Source organism: Tachypleus tridentatus, chromosome 7 (assembly GCF_004210375.1).
Source record: "Tachypleus tridentatus isolate NWPU-2018 chromosome 7, ASM421037v1, whole genome shotgun sequence".
NCBI lineage: Eukaryota > Metazoa > Arthropoda > Merostomata > Xiphosura > Limulidae > Tachypleus > Tachypleus tridentatus.
This window is the reverse complement of record NC_134831.1, coordinates 41,986,053-42,011,098: the sequence shown is the minus strand read 5'-3', so window position 1 is coordinate 42,011,098 and position 25,046 is coordinate 41,986,053. Positions and strand designations below refer to the sequence as shown.

The 25,046-nt window shown below is 33.4% G+C and overlaps 2 protein-coding genes across 6 annotated transcripts in view; one reads left to right on the top strand and one right to left on the bottom strand.

The window, feature by feature from the left end:
- The window catches only part of LOC143255514 (small G protein signaling modulator 1-like), an 83,936-nt gene extending 80,359 nt beyond the window's left edge, over positions 1–3,577 (top strand). For all 5 annotated transcript variants that reach the window (XM_076511296.1, XM_076511295.1, XM_076511298.1 and 2 more), the window contains one exon: positions 2,297–3,577. In XM_076511296.1, coding sequence (XP_076367411.1) covers positions 2,297–2,385 — 89 coding nt within the window. In that variant the 3' untranslated portion in view covers positions 2,386–3,577. The remainder of the gene's footprint in view (positions 1–2,296) is intronic.
- A 608-nt stretch (positions 3,578–4,185) lies between these two features.
- LOC143255516 (uncharacterized) lies at positions 4,186–23,374 on the bottom strand. The gene is made up of 12 exons (XM_076511301.1): positions 22,229–23,374; positions 21,004–21,272; positions 20,462–20,655; positions 18,969–19,016; positions 17,422–17,517; positions 16,182–16,211; positions 14,668–14,878; positions 13,690–13,767; positions 11,863–11,940; positions 10,927–11,254; positions 9,249–9,281; positions 4,186–6,348 (listed from the first exon to the last, which is right to left on the bottom strand). Exons 2-12 carry the CDS (start codon positions 21,113–21,115, stop codon positions 5,238–5,240), a joined length of 2,319 nt encoding a protein of 772 aa, XP_076367416.1. The 5' UTR covers positions 21,116–21,272; positions 22,229–23,374; the 3' UTR covers positions 4,186–5,237.
- Between the last annotated feature and the right edge of the window lie 1,672 nt (positions 23,375–25,046).

The window sequence follows — 25,046 nt, the reverse complement described above, 5'->3', positions numbered from 1 at the left end:
CTGTTAATTATAGTGGCTCTTACCCACCTTGCTTTCATTCGTGCCCTAGGTGGGTGGAAGAAAAAGAGATATAGCATTTGAAAAGGTTCACAACATTTTTTACCCCAAGGCTCGAAAATTGCATGGCCATTTGCCAATTTTTATTAAATTTTTAACGAGCAGGCGATTCCAAGTTCATGTGAGTTTAACACTTTCCCATTCTTTTCTACAGGCACTAGAAGTCCCTCAGGGCTGTGTCTTGAGTATTACACTTTTCAGTATAAAGATTAATGCCATTACTGAACAACTCCCTCTTACTGTTGCAAACAGGCTGTATGTCAATAACTTCCATGTCTTGTGTCAGTTGTTGAACACAAGGTTTATTGAGCAGCAGCTACAGACTACTTTTAATTGTTCACTGAAGTGGACCACAGCAAACAGTTTTAACTTTTCTCTCTTTTGCTGCCAATGGGGTATTCACCTTATTCCTAAACTCTGTGTCAGTGAAGTTGTGCTTCCTCTTGTGCCTGAGGCAAAGTTCATGGGGCTTATCTTTGACCATAAGCTGACCTTTATATCACACGTAAAGCAAAGGGTACTGAACATCCTCCATGTTCTTTTTTCCACCTCTTGGGGAGCAGATTGATGTTCTATGCTAAAAATCTATCGTGCCTTCATTCAATGAAAACTGAACTATGGGTCTCTGGGTTTACCAGAACCTCAGTCTCAAAGATGCTTGACCTCATTTGCCATCAGGGGCTTCGTCTCTGTATGGGGACTTTCCACACTTTCCCAGTCCAGAGTCTCTTAAACCTCCCCTACACCTTTGCTGTTTGCAGCTATCTTTACTTTATGCTTGAAATCCTCTATCCTTACCACAGCATCCTTCCTACCTGTGGTTGTGTCTTCCTTTTGGCCTTTGTATCTATATACAGTTGAATGAATTGGGTCTGTTCTTGGATGACGTTGCTGTATTCACTGGTCAGCCCATTCCACTATGGCTTATTAACATCCCCAAGTGTAACCTTTCTTTGAGTCAGCTGAGGAAGGTGGATACTCCCGATTGGAAGTACCATCTTCTATTTGTTGAATATATTTTGAATCATCCTTTTATTCCCACTTATGTGGATGGTTTAAAATCAAGCAACTCTGTGGGCTCTGCTGTGGTTTGGTGGTTGCACACAGATCCCGTCTACGGTTTCTGTGTTCACTGCTGAAAATGTATGCCATTTCTATTGACCTGGATCACTTAGAAGCTAAGCAGTACACAAATTGTTCTATTTATACTGACTTGCTTAGCTAAACTGGCCCTGTAACTGCATCACCTTAATTCTCACTCTGTTCTTGCAAATGTTCAAAACTGACTTGCCCATTTCTGTTGAACATCTACTTCTATCCAGTTCTTCTGGATACCAAGCCAAGTTGGTATTTGCAGGAATCAGCAGCTAAATCGGTTTACTCTAGTGCTATCACTGCCATGCCTGTTCTGTACATGGACTATAGTCCTGTAATCAAGGATCAGCTTCATGCCAGTTGGCAGTTGCCTTGGAGTGAGCAACGTGATAACAAGCTTTTCCAGTTAAAACCCTCTACTGAACCTTCAAAGTCTTCTTTTCTGTAAGGATCGGAAGGAGTAAGTTGCCCTGACTAGACTATCCATTGGTCACAATTTTTTAACTCATCATTTTATTTTATCAAGGTCTGATGTACCAATGTGTGGTCTAAGTGACACTCAAATCACAGTAGCCCACATTTTACAGTTGTGTTGTTGATACGATTCTGAAAGATGGCACCATCTTAGACATGTTTTGTCCACAGGTTTACACCTAACATTGGACAGTGTCATTGGCAATGGTGATACTGTCCACCTTACAAATTTTTTTTTTTTAAGGGTTATGGCCTTTTTAATTCAAAAGTTATTTTTAGTTATAACGTGATTCCTTTTTATGAATTTTAATGATTTTACCAGTTGTTCGGCACAGATAGCCTAATTACATTTCACCATGAAATGCCAAACAAACAGCCAACCAGAAACAACAATGCTTGGAATAGCTTTATTGAAGAATGGATCTGATAAGCATATTGAATACGTTATAGCTGTAATGTGTCCAAACGTTACTGAATGAAACTAGGGATTTTTCTAGAAGTGACAGTTTTTATGGTGTAGTTATTTTAAAGTGGGTGTTTTTATAATCTTCCCCATGTTTCTCAGTGCAGACATTTTTCTACAGACAAATAGGACCATATTTACTTAATCTGTAGCTTAGTAGTTAAGATTCATTAGAACTAACTAGCAACTATTTGTGCTTCTTTACAGAAATGGCAGAAAGACACGATGCTAAAGCAGTACTGAAAATAGCTCGAGACTTAGTGCACCAAATTCAAATTCTCATCGACAATAAATAGGTTTTATTAGTTGAATTGTAACACAAAACCATTAGTATCTGTATAGTAAAGAGATGAAGTGAGATGCAACATCTTAATTTTGGTGGTGTTGAAAGATCAGTGTGGGAGAAAAATAAAAGAAATGTGTTATATCAGGTTTTCTCAAGTTTGGGTAGATTTTTTCAAAATAATAAATACTGGTCATGTTTTAGTGTAAAATTCAAGTATGTTTATGTTTCTGATATTATAAGATCTGATCCCCTTTTTGTTGCATTCTTCCATTTCTTTATCCTTTCAAAAACACGTGCACTAGTGTGATATTCAAGATATCAGTCGATTGTTTATGTTAAACACTTCCCGATCTTTCAATACAGAAAATATTTGATTTTATAAAAGTATATGTTCTAGTGTATGTTTTTTATTTTATTTTATATTCTGGTATAACAGAGCTTTGTCACCATATATATATATTTTTAATAGCTTATTATAAAATCTGTCATACTATATTTTGTAAGAAGAAAATCTCTTATGGTAGCTTCTCAGGACTGTTTAAATATGTAATTTGAGAACTTGGTGGGAGTATAGTGCTGGTAAATAATTAGGAAAACTGAACCTCAAAACTATTTGTTACATTTTAATGAAAAAGACATCTGAAAAGATAAAACTTATTAAATGCATGGTTTTGTGTATTTTACAGGTATTATTGTATTTAATTAGAGTTTATAATACATGCATACCATTTTTTAACGTAACTGTTATTCTTTAAATATCCCTTTGTTTCAATGCATATGTGAATTAATGTCAAATAAAGTTGAACAAAGATTAGGTATGTATTCTCAATACTGCTGGTATAGGTATTAGCACTTCAAATAAAGTACAGGACAGCTGTCTTTTTACTTCAAGTGAGTTTCTTGTCACCATGAAAGATTAGATATAGTTCTGTTTTGATACTGTTGCTCTGCATTGTTAAGGTTTGTCATTTGTATTTTTCTCAATAGAAGTTATTATGCTGGTTGCAAAATTTGGGACTTATCACTGGTCATACACCCACTAGCCTTGAGCATCTCTGTAAAAATTAATCCTTGTTAATAGTTCAAAATGCTAAATGTGTTATCCACTTACTGAAATGTAACCTGTTGCCATTCCAATAGATCATGCTACTATGTTTTTCTAGTGTTGTGTATATAAAAGGTGTATATTTTTGAAATGAAAATAGTGCCATGTTACCTTGTGTATTAACAAAAACTATCTATTTTTTTCTTCATTTTCAAAAAAGAAAGAAAAACGTTAAACTGCTTGGATATTCTTCTAGGACAACATGCTTTAGATGGGGACTACTGTAGTTACTCTCTAGAATGTCAAGATTTCAAAAGTTATCTCTATTAAGTGGCCTATGGTCATCTCAATAAATGTCCATAAATTAGCTTATCATTCTTCAGACTAAGATCCCTGAAAATGTTTCACTTATCCTCTCCTTAAATTTTATATGGCATGTAGGAGTTAATATAGACAGGACCCCAAGTACCATTAAATGAGATATAAGCTTAGGCAAGTTGGCAATTTTTTCTTTAAAAAAATAAAGTATTTTACAAATGTACCAGATTCAACTAGATTTCTAAAACATCTGTCAATGTAAGGCATGTGTAAGGTAAAAGCTGTCATTAAAGTGTATTTTGAAAAACAAAGTTAAACAAGAATGTATGTGCACATAATGCAGTCCTTTCATCATATGAAGGAAACTTATTATTAATATATATAATCTTTGAGAGCTATAGTTTTGTTGAAAACTTGTAAAATAATATCCACTGATAGGAGGTTGTGTAATAATCCAAAATACCACATTCTCAAGGCATTTATTCTTCTATACACTAAATAGAAACAGTTCCAATATACAACTTACTGACTTTAAGTCCTTAAATTTCTTAACTGATTATAATCAAATCACAAAGTCCCCTAACTTGCCTATAAAATGTTTGACATATAAATAAACTTCATACCATTACAAGCACTAATTGAATGGTAAATTCACTTGTTTCTTCACATGAAGGAGAAAAATATTAACCATAAAGTATAAATATTGGAACTTAAAGAAAATTGTTTAATTATAGACCAATTATTTGTTTAACATACACCCCAATTCCAGAACAGTACCAAAATAGCATTTTCAATGCATGTCAACTGGATACTTTTTTATTTTTTTTTAAATGTGGGTATTTATGACAAATATGACCAATCATGAGTCTGGGAGTTGGGATGATAGATGACTTTATACATAGGTGTATAACAATATATTGGATTTTATCTTTTCACTGTATGGAAACTTTAGAAATGTTCACTTCCAAACTTAACTGACTTATGTGAGGAAAATTGAAGAAAATAGAGGTAAAACAATGCATTTCTCTAAATATACAACCACCCAAGGCAACCAAATGACAACACTATTACTCATTGTGTTTGTGTGTAAAAAACCTTGGCCAGCAAATAATAAATATCAAAAAGTGAAAGAACTGGTGGTAAAAAACAACAACCATCTTATGGTTTTGAAAGATTACTGTACAAGATTCAAGTCTTAAAATCACTTCACTTCCACTAGTATGAAATACTTTTTAAATCTAACACTCATCACAATTTTTAACAACAACAAGCAACATCTTATCATAAATGAGAGTAACTTAATGAAGGTAGTTGAACTGCTACAGCTAAAGGGGTGAAGGGGGCAGTCATCAACCTGCTCCGATATGTGCAGGGAAGTGTGATGTCATTCAAGAAAAATGACTTATGTAAGAAACTGATTATTTATATCTGTGTCAGTACTATCAGTCATTATTCACATTCCTTCGTGTGTCTGGAGAAACTTTAGGTTTTAAGATGTGTTATCTGGGGAGTGAGCTAACCTCTGTAGGGTGTAGAGTTTCATTTTGTTTCTCCTTATTAAAAAATGGATCATGGGAGTTCTCCAGGTGAGCCACAGAGTTCTGTCCCAGCTTGGAACTAACCAGGGGGGGAGACCCTCGATTACTGCGCTGCACCACATGAGAGGGATTCGGCAGAGAGCTACAATCTGATGGGCCTGTAGAACAGGGAATAAGGGGAGGAGGAACGGCACTGACAAAATTAGCAGGAGAGCCATTTTTAGTCATTCCGCTATTCGGAAAACCTACAGAACTTGGATGACACTTTCCACTTAAACCAATGGAGGAAGGAAAGTGAGTTTCAGTAGACCGCAGTGGTGGTGGGGGAATGAGTTTTGTACGGTCAACAGAATGTTTCTCTCTTTCATAGAGTAAAGAATGGTCCCCCTCTCGAAAGAAGTTGTATCCACTGGAAGAAGCTGAGAACTGTCGAGAAAATTCTGGCTCACGAAATCTCTCATGGAACATAACGGAATTAAGGGCAGCATACCTCTGGAAGAATTGTTCCCTGTCTAGATTACGTGGAATAGTAAAATCAAATGGTTTATACAGATCTCTGCGACTACGAGTAGAAGCAATAGTGTTTGTTATAGTGGAACACACAGGAGGAGATATGAGAGTGGCAGTCATCCTTTCTGAACTTGATCCATCTGGCACTACAGCAATCCCCTCAAGCAGTCGGGCATGGTCAACTGGTTTTATCGTTGTGGGACCTACTGATTTCATCATGTAGTTCCCACCACGTTCAGAATGGTGTGCTTCGAGAGTTCGTATTCTATCACGTTCAGAGATACCAGCAAGTGACGTAGTTGCCAAAGCATTAGGTGTGCCTTCTTGGGGGTTTTGTTCCTTTAGTCTTGATTCTTGTTTTATGAGGAAACTTGTGTTATCCAAGGCACTGTCCATGTTTACTTCTCTACCATGTCGGACAGGAGAACGAGAATTACCTCTATCTCTTCGATCCCTAGAATTTTCTAAATCTCTCTCTTTATTTCGATTTCTTTCCACTATCTCTCCATTTGGAGGGGTTTCTGTGCTGTTTATTTGGTGAAAAGTTCGAATTTCCCTTTCCCTAGAATTTATTATTTTAGGTTAAACAAAAAACATAATACAAATATGGAAATCAAAATCACTTTCGGAAGAAAAAAAAAAGATTTTTATTATAAAATTTAAAAGAAAGACACAGTATTTACCTTATCTAGCCACGTAGTGTTACTGATACAACACACACTGATTTTACCTAGCTAACCTGCATTACTATGATAGTATAGTGACCTGACCTAGCCATCTTGCAGTGCCTTACAAAATTTCCAATCATGAAACATTCAATTTAGAATCTACACAATCTAAAAAAAACTTTTAAGTGTGTTATATGTCCAAAGAAAATTAAGAATATTCTCAGTTGCATAAGTATTCAACCCCAAATCCACCAGTCTGTGTGTAATCAGTGATTTAGCTTGACTTCAGAGTAAATGCATCTGTTCAAGTCATAACTTGTGCATTGATACAACAAACCAATCATTGCATAAAAGCAAATTCTACAATTATGTTTATCATTCAGTTATTGTTACCCATTTAGTTTATTCATTAATTTTTGGTTGTATTAAAATGCTAACTCATCTTCTACATAACCATTTGTATTTTGAGTAAATATGTGGTTATGATAAAACTGACACCAGCTTTCCCAAGTGGTGATGCACAGATACTATTAACTTAGCAGAAGAGTATGCAAATTTATGACCACATGAGGTTGTTCTCCCGTGACATATGCTGGGAATAAACACCCAGCCAGAAACTTCAGTAAGAAAGAAAGATATAGTTATTGCTAGGTCTGATGTTTTGCTGCAATGTGGAGAAAAGGAATAATAATATTTTGGTTACAAATTTCAAAAATTCTGATGGGATGTGACAAGAATTAGCTGTTATGAGTAAAGCAGCTGCACCTAGTTGGAGACACTGCTCTGATGTGAAAAACAAATTTAAAGTAAACATGCTTCTTATAAAAAGAAAAAAGCAGGTGCAAGTAAACAACCAGGTTCACTCACAAGATGTTTACAAGGTAAAATTAGAGAAAAGCATAATAAATTTAAGAAATTTAAATTGACTGCCATGACAGGAGACTTCGAAGATTATAGAATATCAAAAAAAGTTAGTGAAACAGGAAAAGAAGGCATCAAAAGGTTTGCTGAAAATAAAAATAACAGTAAGGGTTGGGCTAAACAAAATATTAGAATAAGGGTAGTACCCTTGAGGGATGATAAAGGAAAGCTTGTCTCTAATTATTACAACATGGCTGTGTTGTAAAACTGAGCTGGTTGAGAAGAGACTGGAAAGTTTACATACAACAAGGCTGCTGGAATAGATATATGTCCCTGAGCATACTGAAAGTGGTTGAAGATCTGATACGAGAGCCACTTACTACTGTTTATTTTTCTTGAGCAGGTACCAGATGCTTGAAAGTTAGCAAATGTAACTCATCTTTTAAAAGGAGGTAATAAAAATTGTCCCAGTAATTATAGACCCATTAGTCTATAAATTTTTTATAATTTATAAATTAGTCCAGAATTTTGGAAATTCTGTTGAAAGATGCTTTGCAAAGTCACGAAACAAAGTTTAAAATTTTATCTGATTGTCAACATGGTTTCAACTAAGGGAAAATCTTGCCTTACAATCTTTTGACATTCTTTGAAAAATTTACTGTATATGTAGATTTAGTGAAAGCATTTGACAATTTGCCAGGTAAAAGGCTTGTAAAAAATCATCTCTACAGGTGTGAACCACAAGTCAGCGAATTGGATAGAAGAAAATAAGAGGGTTGTTACAAATGGAGTTCAATCAAAATGGATTAATGTTGTAAGTGGTGTATCTTGGGGCTCAGTGTTAGGATCTTTGCTCTTTTTTAATTTATATCAATGACATAAATTAAGAAATAGTCAATAAATTACTTAAATTTGCTGATGATATTAAGGTCTTGGGTGCTGTTGACTGTTAAGAGGATGTCTTACAAAAGAATTTCAGGTCATTTAGTGATTTGACCAAATAAATGATAGATGGGTTTTAATTATAATAAATACAACATATTACATGTTGGTTATTATAATTTGAATGGGAATATCTTAACAGTGTTATGAAGGAAAGAGATCATGGTGTAATAGTAGATCAGTTTCTAAAACCATTCAAACAGAGTGATGTTGCTAGTGGTAGGACAACTAGGATTTTAAGGTTGTATCTACAGAAATACTGAATAAAACTCTAGAGAGGTTATAATTTCATTGATATGTCACTGGTTAAGCTACATGTGTAGTACTGCATGCAGTCTTGGACTCCTTACCCGAGGTAAGACATTGAATTGTTAGAAAGGATTCAGACAAGGGTCACAAGAATGGTATCTGGGATAAAGAAGTTGAGAGATTTCAGCTTCTCATATGACAAATTATTTTTTTCTTTACAAAAAGAAGGGTTGGAGGAGACTGGATTGAGGTGTTTAAGATTGTAATGGGAATTGACAGTGTTGATGCATCATTTTTTTACTCATATTTAACAGAATAGTAGGACTAGGAGCCATCTTCAGCTAAGACAGTTTTATTTTTCTAACAGGGTGATTGGCATTCTAGAAACAGTAAATTTAAGAGAGTTCAAGAAAAGGTTTAAGTATATGAATGATAAAGGATGGCCTTATGATTGTTTCTTTTTTTTTTAGTTATTTTAATTTAGAGTGTAGAAAAGCTGAGATGTACCAATAGGACCCATCTACTATTTAACCTTTAGGTGCATTTAATACTGTAAGTATTCTACCATTTATAAACACGTGAAACCTAATATGGTAATACAGTGACTATAATAGTTGAAAGGTAATGTGATGCAACATTGGGTTTCATTATTTCTTTTCTTCATAGAATTTTATATATATAGTAAATATGAGTAATTAAACAAGTTAAAAACAAAGTTTCAAACTCCAGTGTGAAAACGTACCTTTCTTTTTGTCTCTCATTTTCTTTTCTTTCTCTGTAAAAATAAAATAAAATGTGTGATAAATATTTCATAAAAGAAATACACAACCACCTCCATTTGGTTTATAAATTTCTATAATTGACTTCCAAGAATTTTCTTTTTTGTGTGTGTGTGTGTTCATACTTTCATCCTGTTACATAGCATTTGTGATTGATATATTTATCTTGTTTTCTACCTCAAAACAAGAAAAAAATTGTATACTAATAGCAGTCTACATACGACAACAGAATAAGTGTTAGGTAAACTTCATAACTTTTGCAAAACCTGTTTGTGGTAAAAGATACCAGCTTTAGCTACATCAAGTTGTATTAGTAGAAAATGAAAGAAAAACAAATCAAAACAAAATATATTGCTCATTATTCCAACTTCAGAAGGTAATTACAGAGACTCCTAATAAATGATGAGTCCTTAGCAATAATTTCAATTTGGTGTCAGGTTTGTTTGTCGCAACATCAATTGCTCAGTAAATTCCCAAAGTAAGCTATGAATTAATTTGTAATTTTTTCTCTGTCTCTCTCTTTGTGTTGTGGCATTTTGCTTTAAGATAATTCTACCCTGCAAGTAACTATATTGCACAAAACACTTAAGACTTAACTGGAATGTGTAATATTAGAGCCATGACAAGGGAAAACAACTGAAAAATAATACCCCTGCCCCATTTAAATAAAGAATAAAAATTCAGGATTTTACTTAAATACAAAAGATGTATTGACTGAGTATTATTTTAATAAATAGTTAATAGCTCAAAATACACACTATATATTAAGCTCAAAAGAGTTAGGAATATAACAGTAATTGTATGAATAGTTTAAGGTGTCTTAAAATGTACAAAAGTATCACAAAATGGAAGGAAGTATGGCATCACTGACAAAGTTTGTAAGAATGTGAGTTATACTTTAGTTTGTAACTGCATTTAACCTATCCTTTAAAATAAAACCTTTCTGGATTATGTGCAAAAATAAAATATTTGAGAATAAACACCTCCAACTCATGACAAGATAAAAATTACCCTATGTTAATTTAATTTTTGCTTGTGAATTTGTTTGTCTGAACATCTCCCAGAAGGACCAAATGTAACATGCTCATTTGGTGAGGTGAGGGAGGTATATTGTTTTTAATATGATGTATCCCTGATACAAATGCCTCGGGGTTGGTTTGTAGGGTAGCTTAATCCAAATCTGGCATGAAATTTTGTGTTCCTGGACCTTCCTGGAATATTTAAAACTGTGTTCATAGACTCTCACATGTTGGGTCAGGTACCATGAGCAAGTGTCCTAATAGGGTTTGTTTTTTAGTGCAGTCTTCTCTTGGAGTAGCTAGGGAAGTAATTGGAGGTAATGTAAGAGACCATACATTTGGGCCTCTTTATTTTACACCAGTATTAGTAATATTGAAAAACTAATTTACCATACTATAATACTTTAAAAACAAAACAGATCCTACATTTTTTGTATGTGATTCAATTTTCTTACACATAAGACATTAGTTTTTCAAACCAAGCACTAAAATAAGAGAAGTTTGTCAATATGTGCAATGCCATCTGTGCTGTGAAAAGCACTTTTATGAATAATGCTGTTTTTAGTTATTGATTTGGTCACACTGAAAAGCTTATTTTAATGAGCCACAAAGAACAACTAACCTATCAATTGCTTTATTCTTCTCTGAGATTTCTCTTTCTCTCCTTTCTTTCTCAAGTTCAGCTTTTCTTTGTTTTTCTTTCTCTCTTTCTCGATCAACTTTCCTATCTAGTTTCCGTTCTCTTTCCTGGTCTTCTCTGTGTAGCCTCTCCCGCTCTGCTTCTGCCTTCAGTCCCCCCCATGGAGCAGGATTAGAAGTAACCCCAGAACCTAATGGTGTGGGAATTGAAAGAGGGTTTCTATGGAGATGGGTCCAAGGATCTTGGGATGCAACACTTAAGTTAGACAGTCCAGAGTCACGACTGGTAAAAACCCCAGAACTCCCTAGTCCTAGATATAAAGCAAACCAAACAAAGCTATTTAAAAAGTTTTGTTTGTAAAAAAAGCACAACTGAAACTATTTACATTGAACTCAGTTATATGAAGTTTTCATGTACCAATGTTTTTTTTAATTATAAATAAGAAGTTTCCCAAAATCTATTATCCACCTTTTAAGTGAGAGTTCAAAATAAAATTAAATTGCTCTACAATTCAGATTTTATTCATATCACTTAATGATATCCAGAACAAAATTGAAATATGGTAGATTCAAGGTTAATGTGATTCAATCCACCCAAAATATGCTTTTCCATCAACCCACATTTGTACTCAAGCACAAAAATATGCTATACTTCACTTGTTAATAACTTCTAATCAAAAGTAGATATTGAATGAAACCAATTTTTATATAATAAAGTGACTTAGAAATACGTAATATCATAATTCATTAAATGAATAAAACTAGAACTGATAAGGGTTAAAATGCATTGAATCATTTCTATAGTTAAAATGTTATTAAAAGGGTAAAATTAATGGTACTTGTGCTAGTAAATAATTAAAACTAGGATATAATATTAAAATACCACACTTCAAAGTTTTTGCATTATCAAACTACAAACCTAAGGAAGAGATTCCTCCAAAACTATTACTTGGTCCTCCAAAACCTGAATAACTGGGTCGTGCAAAAGGTGGTAAACCTGAAATTAGCCATATAAAGAAAACTGATTTTGCATTCATTTGTGTGTAATTCACACACTTACACTTTTTTTTCCTTCAAGACTAATAATGGTAGTTATACATAACCATGGCCTTGTGTTAATTTTAAATTTTGTTCACTTTATTCAAACTGCATTTATGACATGGTATTAACAAATGCCCAGGATGACAATAAGTCCAAATACTGCTTAAAATCTTAAAACTGACTCCAACAACTGAGGTTGTTGTCATGTTTAAAAAATGAATAAAGAAATCCACATCTGTTCTGTGTTAGGTATTTTGTCTTTAGTGGCTGCTTAGTCTTGTAGGCTAAAATCTAGAATGCTAACCTTTTACAAGTAACAATGCTGTATTTATTATACATTTTTACTGTTTGTAGCTGCTACTTAATCAAAATACGATATCTATAGTATAAACATTTGTGAAGTTAACAGCATTTCTTATAGATTATTGTATTTCCTTTAGTTAGTCATTATACAAAGTATACAGTGTTATAAAGTTACAGAATAATTAATTAACACTTCTTTATTATTTTAATCAAATCTAGTCTTAGCCATTGGAAAGATTCAAGGTGTAGGGAATTCTGAACTATTTGTCAATAAAAAAGTGTGGAAACTATAATACAATACAGTTTTTCTATTTTTAAGTTTGATTTTGGCCTGGCATAGCCATGTGGTTAGGGCACTTGACTAATAATCTGAGGATCACAGGTTCAAATTTGAAGGAGAATCTTAACTTATATCTTCATTAGACATTCCTCCAAAGATTTACCCTCTGGCAAAGAAGTCAAGTAGCCAGAAGCAACACAGGTTTTAAGACTATGAGTCCAGAGTAAATTGTAATCAGATACCCTTCCACTTATAGCAAAAAAACAGTCAAACCAGCCATAGATATACACACCTCCCAGGATGGACAACAAACTGATATAATATAACAAATGCTGCCTAAGAGTCGGGGAGACAATTAGTCAAAGCCATCTGCCATTCATCAGGAGGAATAATGAGCCTGGCATGGTCAAGTGGTCAGGGTGCTTGACTTGTAGCCTGAGGGTGGGCGAGTTCAAATCTCCGTAACACCAAACATTCTCATGTTTCAGCCTATGTGGTATTGTAAAGTGATGACCAATCTCACTATTCATTGGTAAAGGAGTTGATGATGACTAGCTGGCTTCCCTCTAGTCTTACACTGCTAAGTCAGGGATGGCTAGTGCAGATATTGCATGAAATTCAAAATAAATAAACAGCTTGATCTTTTAGAATCACTCAGAAATACCTACAGCTATAGCCCAAAGTTAATATCACCCTAGTACTATCCAGGTTTATTTTGTGAAGAAAATTTAGGCTTAATGGCTGAATGAAAGGATCTAAAGGATAACTCTGCCCTTCAGGTCCTCATTGTTCGGTATCCTGAGAGGATTAGTTAAGGAAATCCTGAAAAACCAAGAACTGCCTTGAAAATATTAAGTGCTACTGTCACATCTTCCAGTAAATTTTGTAATACCATTTTGAAGTTACTTTAGATTAAATAATATAAATAACAGATGTAAACCAATATAATTTTTTATTTTTTTATTATGTCTGCACCATAAAAATTCTAGTGAATCAAAACTGTATACAGGCCCTCCAGAATAAGGGACCCATGCCTGTTGCCTTGCTTTTAAATTAAGCTTTGATCTCAACATTTCTATAGTGTCAGCCCATTGTCATTTCATAATTTAACATAAAACTCACTTAAATGGGCTGCAGCTGGATTCAGGAAAGTTCCAGGATGCGAGGAACCTTCAAAAGGAGTTCTACCAGGTGTGGTACCTTAAAAAAAAAAAAAAAGTAATTGGTTTTATATCCAATAAAACAAAAACTGTTTTTAATTTTATGGGGCATAAAATCAGAACTTTTAAATTCCCAGAAGATTGTTTTAAACATTTTCAATCACAACATCTTGAAATTCTTGATGCTTTCTTTGCTTTAACTCTTACTGTTAAATTTGATGCAACAAATTTGATTATATTTCACAGATTTTAGTTTGCAACAATAAACAAAGTGGCTGTGAAAATACAAACATAAGATTTTGAACCACAAAAATAACATTAATTGTATTTTAACTTTTTCACTACCATGGGCACAAATTCCCTCTCCTTAAGAAAGGTTTACCACTACAAAAAAAAAGTATTCCTGTTTAAACTTTCCAAAGGTTATCAGTTTCACATGAAATGAAATCTAATTAAATATTAAAATGTGTCTTTGTTTCTTACTGTAACCCTGCCACTAGGAGTTGTTTAAATCAATTAGCTTCAGAACAGTGTAACCCTGCCACTAGGAGTTTTTTAAATCAATTAGCTTCAGAACAGTGTAACCCTGCCACTGAGAGTTGTTTAGATCCATTAACTCCAGAATAGTGTAACCCTGACACTGAGAGTTGTTTAGATCCACTAATTCCAGAACAGTGTAACCCTGCCACTGCAAGTTGGTTAGATCCACTAACTTCAGAACAGTGTAACCCTGCCACTGCAAGTTGTTTAGATCCACTAACTCCACAAAAGTGTAACCCTGCCACTGCGAGTTGTTTAGATCCACTAACTCCAGAATAGTGTAACCCTGCCAGTGAGAGTTGTTTAAATCCATTAGCTTCAGAACAGTGTAATCCTGCCACTGTTTTGTTCAACTCTACTAACTTCTGAATATGATATGTGAATTAGTGTAACTCTATACCTGCTGCATTCAGCAGTAACGACATGTGAAAGTCATGGGGCCTAGGCACTGAGTGTGGTAGCATGTGTACAGGGGGCCGCAGGGGATCAGCTGGATTTTTATTTGACGCAGATCCTGTTGCCCCTGGTTTGTGGACCTCAGACTGTTGCTGTTGGTGGTGGTAGATTTCCCAGGCAATCCTTATGTGCATAGCACACCATCGTCCAGACTTCTACAGAGGAAGAAAGAGAACATTCATTTTTGTCAGCTGTTTTGTATATGTAGAAATTGAATTAGTGAAAAAAACTTTATACCCAAATAATGATCAAACCTCCATTTCCAAAAAACAAAATTGCAATCTGAACAGGCTTAGATCAGTTTTAATAAAATCTATTGCTCTGTTGGAAAGTGTCTTCAATATAGTCATACTTAAATTCTTCTTAAATTCACTACTTAATGTGTCGTCTCTGGAGTCATACTTAAATTCTTATTAAATTCACTACTTAACGTGTCGTCTCTGGAGTCATACTTAAGTTCTTATTAAATTCACTACATAATGTGTCTTCTCTGGAGTCATACTTAAATTCATAATAAATTAATTTTTTGTACAGTTAATGAGTGTTTAGAGTATATTTAAATTCTTACTGATTTAACTGCAGAGTCATAACATTTTTTTATTAAGAATATATTTGTAAACTACAGAGATAGAACAGCATAGGAGTTTGATGGGGAATTGAGATAATGATAAGAGCTTTACATAAATCACCAAATAAACAGTGAAGTTATATAAACAACATGTTTATATAAAGTTCTTTTCAAAACAATGTAATGAAGTTACTTATATAAATAAATTAACTGAATATTTTGCACTCTCTTGCTGCAGAACTTCAAAGGATATTGGCCAGAACATAAACAATTAATAAATTAATTTTCAGCTATAAACATTTGTTACATTGTCTTTGTACATAGTTATGGCCTTTATGTAGTCAAGCTCTTAAATTTTTACATAATGACCCCATTAAACAGTAGTTGGGTCACTTTTAATTGATTTAATAACTTGTTTTACAAACAGTATACCTCATATCAGTTTTTAAAATTGGAAACAAATTTTGATCTAATTTTTTCTTTACTATTTTGCCTAACTCTCTATTTCACTTGCAGTATTCACAATACTTCACTGAATTTAGCCAACATGGCATTATATGACCTTCTTTTTCAACCTGCAACCTTTCATTGCTGATGCATGGCATGGTCTTTATCCAGTTTTCAATGGCTTAACTTGAAAAATACCACAGTAACTGCAGTTGTAGAAAGGTTATTAAAATTCAACAGAAATAAAATGAATTACAGAATGTGGTTAAGTCAAATACATTTCAGAAAACCAAATGGATTAAAATATAAGAATGAAGAAGAAATTCAACTCTCACAATCTGCAATTTACATTTTTTTATGTCAAAACATATATATATTGTGGTAGAACTACACATGACACAGTTATTTTCAAAGTCTATATTAAACGTACAGAAATAACTTACCATGTTCTTGGTCTTAACAAGGGGATTCATCTATCAATGTACAATCAAAAATAGATTTAAGTTATGTCTTGTTTATTGCCCATTCTAATTACAATTAACCACATAAAATAACTTTTTTTTTCTTTTTAACCCTTCTACTGAATTTCTGTCAACTAATAAACATGAGTTAATAAACTGTTTTTATGATATTGAGACGTTTACTGTACACTCAAAGTAAGAAATATTTATTAACACAAAAATACTTCAAATGTTACTACTACAATGTTCAAACATGAAACATTATATGTTATAATGAAAAACAAAACAATTTACATTTAAAATATTAATTAGTATAAACATAGAACATATTGAGACTTGTAGCAGTCTTCAATACATAAACAGTATTCAACGTAATCAGTTTTCAAACTTGGATGATACTGTGGTCATTGTAGTATTAGTTCAATGTTAAGTTGGAATGTACTATCGCTGCCATCTCAATGCAAAGTTTAGTTAGATATAGCAGTGGAATTATAATATTACAGACTCAGTTGAAAGTAAAGTTGTATATTACTCTGGATTTGTGTCACTACAGTCTCAGGTCAATGTTAAATGTTTCTTATGCTACTACAGTATCAGTTAAAAATTGAGTTGGAAGTTACTGCTACAACACTCACTTCAGAGTTGAACTGGATTTTACTGTTTACTTATGTAACTTAAGTCTCAGGTCAAAACTGTGTTAGTTCAAAGCAAAGTTGGATGGTATGATGTTACGACAGACTCAAGTTGAATTAAATATTACCACATTATCATATCAATGTTGAATTGGGTGCTACTTAGATTAAAGTTGAGTTCAATACTATTATGGACTTTCCATTAGTAATTTTACATTCTGAGTAAAATCACCTGTATACATATGCATGCATATCCATCAATGAAATGATTTCAGTAAAAGTTCTTTTAAATATCTTCACTTTACATAAGTTATAACTTCAATGTTATAGATTAAAAACAATGTAGATACTACTTGAAGCAAAAGAAATAGGTGGTATAAACACCAGAAAAAAGTAGTTTTTATAGGTGGACTATTATAATGAGTTTTTTAATTCAATAGTTTCTCTTTTTGTAGGTTTTTATTGTAACTGATGATGTGTCTCTTTCATCATCACAGAGCATAAGTTATGATCATGCTAAGAAGTACAAGCTTTTCCATTTTACAAAAAAAATAAATAAATAAATTTGGTAACTAAACAGTTAGGCTTACCTTGGGCTGAAAGCCAGGTATATGAGCAGGCGGTGTAAAGAGAGAGGCACCACCACTAAGAATTGGAGACATGCCAGCATAGCTAGGTAGTCCAAACTATAGAAGCAAACAAAATTAAGGTCCATGATTTTGCTTTACAAAAAAATTACTAGTGAACAAGTAAACTGAAAACTCAGCACATCCTAACACAACAATAAACCCACCTGAAGACTGGTTGCTCTTTACCTCCAAACTTTGTTATACTTAATGAGCTATTTACATTTTATCATGCACTTTGTTATTACATCTAATATCTAACCCACAGTGTTAATTTTTGTTTTTATTCTATTACCCTTCAACACATACTTTCATAGTAGAAAACACTGCTGGAGATTATCAAGCATATAGAAATTTAATATTTTGTTTTGTTGACTTTGATGGAAATTGTAGATGCTTAGATTTGCAGTCCATAACAAATTATGTTTTATTATTGAAGTAATGGTCTTTTTTTCTTTACAGGTACTTGCTCCCCGTTACATAAAATATCAGAAAACCAAAGTAATCCTTGATTATTTTTAAGCTAATGTTAGTGACTACAAAAAGAGAGAAGAAATACTCACTTCAAATAAAATTTAAATAAAACTCTGACTAGTTAAGTTCTTAAAATGCCTCATATTCCAAACACAATAACCACTAGAAGGTTAACTATAGACATTAATGCTATCAAAAATTACAGAAAGTATAGTATTTTTTTAAATCAGATTATTTTACTTTCATTGTACTCTGATTAAGACTGTAGAAAGAAAGGGCAAAGAAACTCTAAAATATAATTTTCCAGTTAAGCCTATTTTTTCTCCAAATAGTATATATTTATACCTTAAATTAAATTCACATTTATGAATCATGAGGCTGATGAAAATAAATAAATAGTTTTAAATCTAACTGTCTTTTCAATTGTCAATAATGAATCATTTGGTAATGAAAATGAAATGTTTTTCTTTCTCAATAATTTAAAGTGATTTTTAAAAAAATTAGAGGAAATTATTTATTGTCAAAAAACAACAAAAAATAGTTTTAAGTCACAAAAATAAATTATTCAAAATCTCCTACTTCAAACAAGTTAGATCATTTGCATTTCTGAATGCAGAATAATAACCAAATCTTTGACATACACATGCCAACTGTTTTTATTCCTAATAGTAAGATTCAGTAATCTTTAATATTTCATGAAAGCCTATGGGGATTCACATTCACACCTAATCTAAACTTTCAGGAAAAATGTTGTGTTTATTTATATGCTTTTCTCTAAGTACCTGAACTTATTTCTTCTAGTATTTAACTCTGTAATGGACTAATTAACAGAAACTTCTGCACTAAGTCACTTTCATTAGCCCTAAAAGGCCTCACTACATGGTACATTTTAAAACACTAAAACTTGAAATTTAAAAGTGAATGTTCTAAATTTTTACTGTAACATCCAGAAATGTGATTTAATATTTGAAGAAATTTTCAGTAACATTCTGTATAATATTCCATTTTAGAAATACAAAGACTTCAATCTCACTCACAGTGTTCCTGCTGTATAAAGGACCTTCCAACTTAGGAAACTTGTCATACTGTAACATGAAAAAAAAGATAACTAAAATGAAACAGAAAAATACCAGTCATGTTTTATTTAGCATCCACCTAAAAATAATTAAAATAATTATATTCAAGGAAGATGACAAACAGTTTAGAGATGTTTTTCTTATTTTACCCAACATTTCAGTTTATGTCTTTTCTGAGGGTTCTTGAACATCACAGAACCTGTGACAGTCAAAGATCCTCAAAAAAGTCAGAAGCTGAAATGTCAAATACAATAAAAATATTTCTTTGAAGTTTTTTGTTGTTTCTCTTAATAATGGTTTTCATCATTCAGTCAGCACTGGAAATTTTAAAAACTAATAAAAATTATCAAAGTAAATATTTTATTTATTAATACTACATTACTTCAATCTCATAAAGATTAGAAATCATCCCTGATAAACAATGAAATTATAACATAAGTAATTATGAGTGTTTCAAATTTTTTATGAACCAAGTTTTGGTTAGGCTTACATTTAACACAAGTATCAACAGAATTTGTTAAAAAACCTTGAAGGTTGGGTGCCACAGCCAAGAATTACTGTAAGAGTACTAACTTCCTTAAAAAAATGATGTCTGGAATAGTACTACAAACAGTCTTTTATACCAACATCCAAAAGAATTATTAGTTTCATACCATGAACATCACTTCACCTCAACCTTTTTTTTTCACCATACAAGATGAAATTTGCTTACAGTAGGTAATGCAGAATTAAGATATATCTGATTTTGTTTCTTACTAAAATGTCTTGAACACAATTCATCATGGATGTATCTTTTGTGCACAATTTTTATCAACTTCCTTTATTAGTAGTAACACAAAAAGCAATGATTCATTCTACTACCATCACAGCACTAAGTATCACATGACTTTAAGCAGTAAGTTTAGCACTAAGTATCACATGACTTTAAGCAGTAACTTTGGTACACTCAAATTTTTGACAGAACATTATACGTAACCACGATGTATTTACAACAAATGCCACCAGGTGAGATGTATTATGTGGAACCATCATGTCAAAAAATACTGTATGACTAACTCCCCAACAATGCATTCAATATAAAAAAATACATAATAAAACCAACAGCTGACAGTAAATTTCACATCACCAATAACAACTTATAGGAAGTTCCTAAAAAAAGCAGAACTTGGAACATATTTCTCATAAGCAATATTACAACAAAGTGAACACAGGTATAACTAACCATTCTCTCAACATAACACTAGTCCAAAACCTTTTTTAAGAGATAGATATTTCTATTCCACAAGAAATTTATTTTTATTACACCATGCTTACTTCAGTATGTATGACCTTATTAATATTTAAGTAGATATTCTATAAAATAAGTGATGTTAGCATTTATCTGAAATGTGCTTCAAAAGAAGAAAATATTAATTTTACAATGGAAGTGTAATTTCATTTGCCAAACCACTGACCAAACGGGCAGTAGGTGGCTGTGGAGGCACCAATGGACTACCCAGATGAGGTGGAGGTAAAAAAGAGCTATGTTGATGGTGCAAATGGTTGTGTTGATGCTGATGCTGGTGAAGTGGTGGTGGATGAATTCCAAGGGTTCGTTCATGCGATACCAAAAATCTTGTGTCCAGCTCTCGACGTAGAAAATCTGGGTCTAGAAGAAACAGTAATGTACAAAAGAGATACTTCATTCAGTTTTTAAGTTATTCATTAACATTAAATTACTTTTTGTAATTTGTTTGGTTTTAAAAGATTTTGAAGTGTCTGGTCAACTCATGAAATATGTTTAACTAATACTGAAATAACTGATTAACCTTATAAACAATATGATTTAACTGGTTGTAATTTATTGGGCTACTTGCCATTTTTATTATTTATTGCTTTCATATGATTTTATTATCCAACTATGTTTTATTAATTACAAAGTTTTGACTGAATACAAAAACTGAACTAACAAAGATAATTTGCTCAGAAGAAGAAAGTTGAATGACTCAGTAATTACTTGGTTGTGGAAACATAGTTTCTCCGGCAACAAATGGAGAAGGTCCAGCTGAGGCTCCCAAAGAACTTGATGTGGGTAGAGAAACTGCTGGATGCAGAGCTGGACCAAACATTGCTGGATGTAGTGTTGGATGACCTGAAAGGCTACCAAATGGAGACGAATGATGGCTATTATGAAGTGATGGAGGCAATGGGATGGAATTAGAACTTCCACTTGTTCGAGTTAAGGCAGGTCCATTAGTACTACCAAGAACTGGATTGGTGTTTGAGCTGATGACAGTATGAATAATGATTGGAAAATAAAATTATTTGCAAGAATCTAATTCAGCATGTACTAAGTTTAAACAAGTCAATTTAACTATGAAAGGTAAAAGTTAAATTTCAAAGTATAAAAATTTTGGGTGTAAACTTTCAGAGATTTGCATGATTGTACATTAAAAATTCTAGCTACATCTCTTGATTTATGGAGTCCTTCAAACACACAGTCCTACATTTAACAGGTGTCATCACACCAACACTTGAAATCATTAATAAAAGAACCTCCACCTAGTTTGTCATAATACCAGCTATTTGGGGCTAACTATTAGTACTTCTATTCTTACCAAGAAATAAATACTTCTGAATTCAGATCCTTTTATTATTTCTCATGGCATTGGCCATTTAACCAACTGTTGTTTGTGCTCATAAACAAACTCGCAGATAACTGCTATGGCTCCAATTCTTTAATTTCAATTGACCTAGACTAGCAATTATGCATGAGTGGTGAAGATGTCAAATATTTGTAACTGAGAAATTAATCAATGTTTTATAGTTTAAATTACAAACCTGGATATTAAAATCAGACTAACAGGAAAAGTTTTAACAAATTTGATTGTGACCTAAGTTGCATTTGATTAACTATTTTCTGCATAACATGTGGCTGAAATGGCTACTATGTCGATTGGAGGTCATCATAGTTCAATGGCAGGTTGTGAACATATCTCAGTACAACCAGTAAAAACTCTGTTTTGTTGACAAAAAACAGTAAAATTCAGCCAATACAAATTAATTAAGATGTAGCATTAGTCCACTAACATTCCCCATGAGCTGTTTGGATTTTCTAAATGTGAAGGACTGAGCATGCTTTATCTTAGTGTAACAAACATACCATTTAACTCGTCTTAACAACAATCAGAAGGTTCTTGCAATATGGACTTACTAATATAGCATGTGAAACAAACACCTACCTTCCCCAACAGTGAGACTTGGTAAATACGAGACTAGTCAGTCCGCTGCTTCCATAAGTAACAGTAGCATAGGTGCAACAAGGTGTATTGTTAGAGCTGTTGGGGCCGTTTCCTCCCAGAGCTGGAGTGTTACCTCTTGAACTGTTGCCTTCTCTAGCACTCTCCTTGCTGTTGTTACTATGCTGAGAATGGCTCAACTGGCTAAGGCTGGATAAACTACTATTACTATGACTATCCCTACTGACTGTTAGGGTAGGTGTCTTTGGATGAGAATTGCTTGGTGTAAGACTTGGGCTTAAACCTCGTCCACCTAAGTTGTGATTAGAGAGACTGCTATGGCTGACTGAAGAGGTGGATCGAGAAACGACAAAATTGGAAGGACTGTGAGAGAGAAGAGAGGAATAAGATGGTGAGGTTGAGGATAAAGAATGAGGGGTATTTGTTGTTTGTTGGGATGGGATGGACGGTGACAGTTCACGTGAGATGTGTGAGGATGGAAAAGAAAAGGAAACAGTGATGAAGCAGGTACAGAAGTTTTAGGGAGTGCTGGTCCACCTTTTAGGTCACTATTGGAAATTGAACCTGTTTTCACACCATTTATCGTAGCACAAATATTCTTATTGTGTGGAGAAGTCTGACTCAGGTGTGCAGCAAGTAATGGCAGTGACTTAGCTGTATGATTTGGAGGAGGAAACCGAACACTGTTCTTCTTACTTCCACCAGAATGATTGTTGGCAATTGGAGATCCAGTCTGAGAGATACTGTTAACATTTAAAAGGCTTCCAGAGTTGACAGGTGATAGGCGAGGAGGGCAGTTTTCTCTAAGTTCTGAAAAATTATTTGCTGAGGTAGCCGACACTGCAGAGATTGCTGAACTAACACACGTGGTTAAAGAATCCCTTGAACCACTTATTGTTACCTGAAGAGGGGGACAAGACAGTCCTTGGGTACTCGCACATACAGTATTAGTGGGGAGTCCAATAGAAGAACTTAAAACCACTTCAGAAGAAAGTGAAGTCACTGGCTCATCTTTTATAGGTCCATTTTGGAAAGGAGGATAGTTGGGTAGAGGAGAGGTGAGACTCTCCACTCTAATCTTATCAGAGAGGATGTTACTGCTATTTCCTAAACTTGGTGGCAATTCTCCTAAGGAAAAACACAAGAATAAATCACTAATTACAATTGCTACAAGAATGGCAAAAACCATCAGAATAATGAAAATGTAAATCATTCCATAATCACCATTCCAGGTTGATGTAGGAAAATGGTATTTTTACAAATGCCCAAAAATGGGCCACAAAAAAGAAATATCATGCCTTTTCACACCATTTTATTACTACAAATTTCAGATAAAATTCAAATACAAAGGAATCAGGAGAGATAACCAAGTCACATATTAGCAATCTCCAATTAAGGATTTGTTTTCAAATTTCTGTTAATTATTTTTGGTAAGGGCAGATAAATGGAATCACAATGTAAGCATATTACATTTTTTTAACTATGCTCCCAGAGGCATTATAAATGAATATAGCATTTTATGTGGTACCCTTTCCTTTTATATGTAGTAATTCAATAATATTCATGTTAGTTTTCTTTGAAATACATTTTACTGTATTCTTCCTTTAGTTTCAAGATTTATGAAATCATTCTACCCAGAAAGAGGGCAACCATTTAGCACCCATGAAACCACTCTCATTCTAATTGCTGGCATGGCTGTCCAAGTTATGTTGTTTAAAGCAATACCACATCAGGCTATCTACTGTTCCGTGGGGAATCAAGTCTCAGATTTTACATACCACTGTCCCATAGAGATCGTTCTGGTTATAATGTCCTCACAAATAAAAGCATTGGCATATTAAGTAGTACCTTGGACCTTACAATGCACAACCTGGCATATTTGCTGAGAAACGAGTGCTGAGTGTTACAAGAAATTATTTTACAAAAATAGCATCCATGTGACTTTTAACCGTTGATTAACTCAGAAATACGGTTAACCACTATACTTCACTGTGTGTGTGATTCTATTGACATATTCATTCAAACAAAATCTACAATGAAGTAATTATATACTGACTGACAATGACATTATGAAAAGATAGAAAATGCTTTTTTATCAGGCTAGCTTTTAGCTTTTTCAAAATTAGAATATTACGAAATTAGACAAATGTAACTTGTACGCTATAATCGATAATTCAAAACTAAACCTAGAGATGGCGCAATAACTAATTATAGAAACTGTTTGTTTTGAATTTCGCGCAAAGCTACTCAAGGGCTATCTGCGCTAGTCGTCACTAATTTAGCAGTGTAAGACTACAGGGAAGGCAGCTAGTCATTACCACCCACCGCCAACTCTTGGGCTACTCTTTTACCAACGAATAGTGGGAGTGACCGTAACATTATAACGCTCCCACGACTGAAAGAGCGGGCAAGTTTGGTGCGACGGTGATTCGAATCCGTGACCCTCAGATTACGAGTCGAACGCCTTAATCCACCTGGTCATGCCGGGCCATAATTATAGAAACAATACTTTGAAAAAATGAAGTTTAATTGGTTATTAAGCTCTGAGTTACTCAGTGGGCTATGTTTCCTCTACCTACCACAGGTATTGAAACATGATTGTTAACGTTGTAAATCTGCAGATTAACCGCTGAATCACTGGGGGCAAGAGACAACTGACGTTAACATTTACAAAAGGTAATATAAAATAGTTAAGTACAACGCTATTTAAATATTGAATTATTAAATTATCTTTATCTCAACAAAACAACAACACGTAACAAAATCATGAATATTTTCCATGGTCATGTATTTCCACATT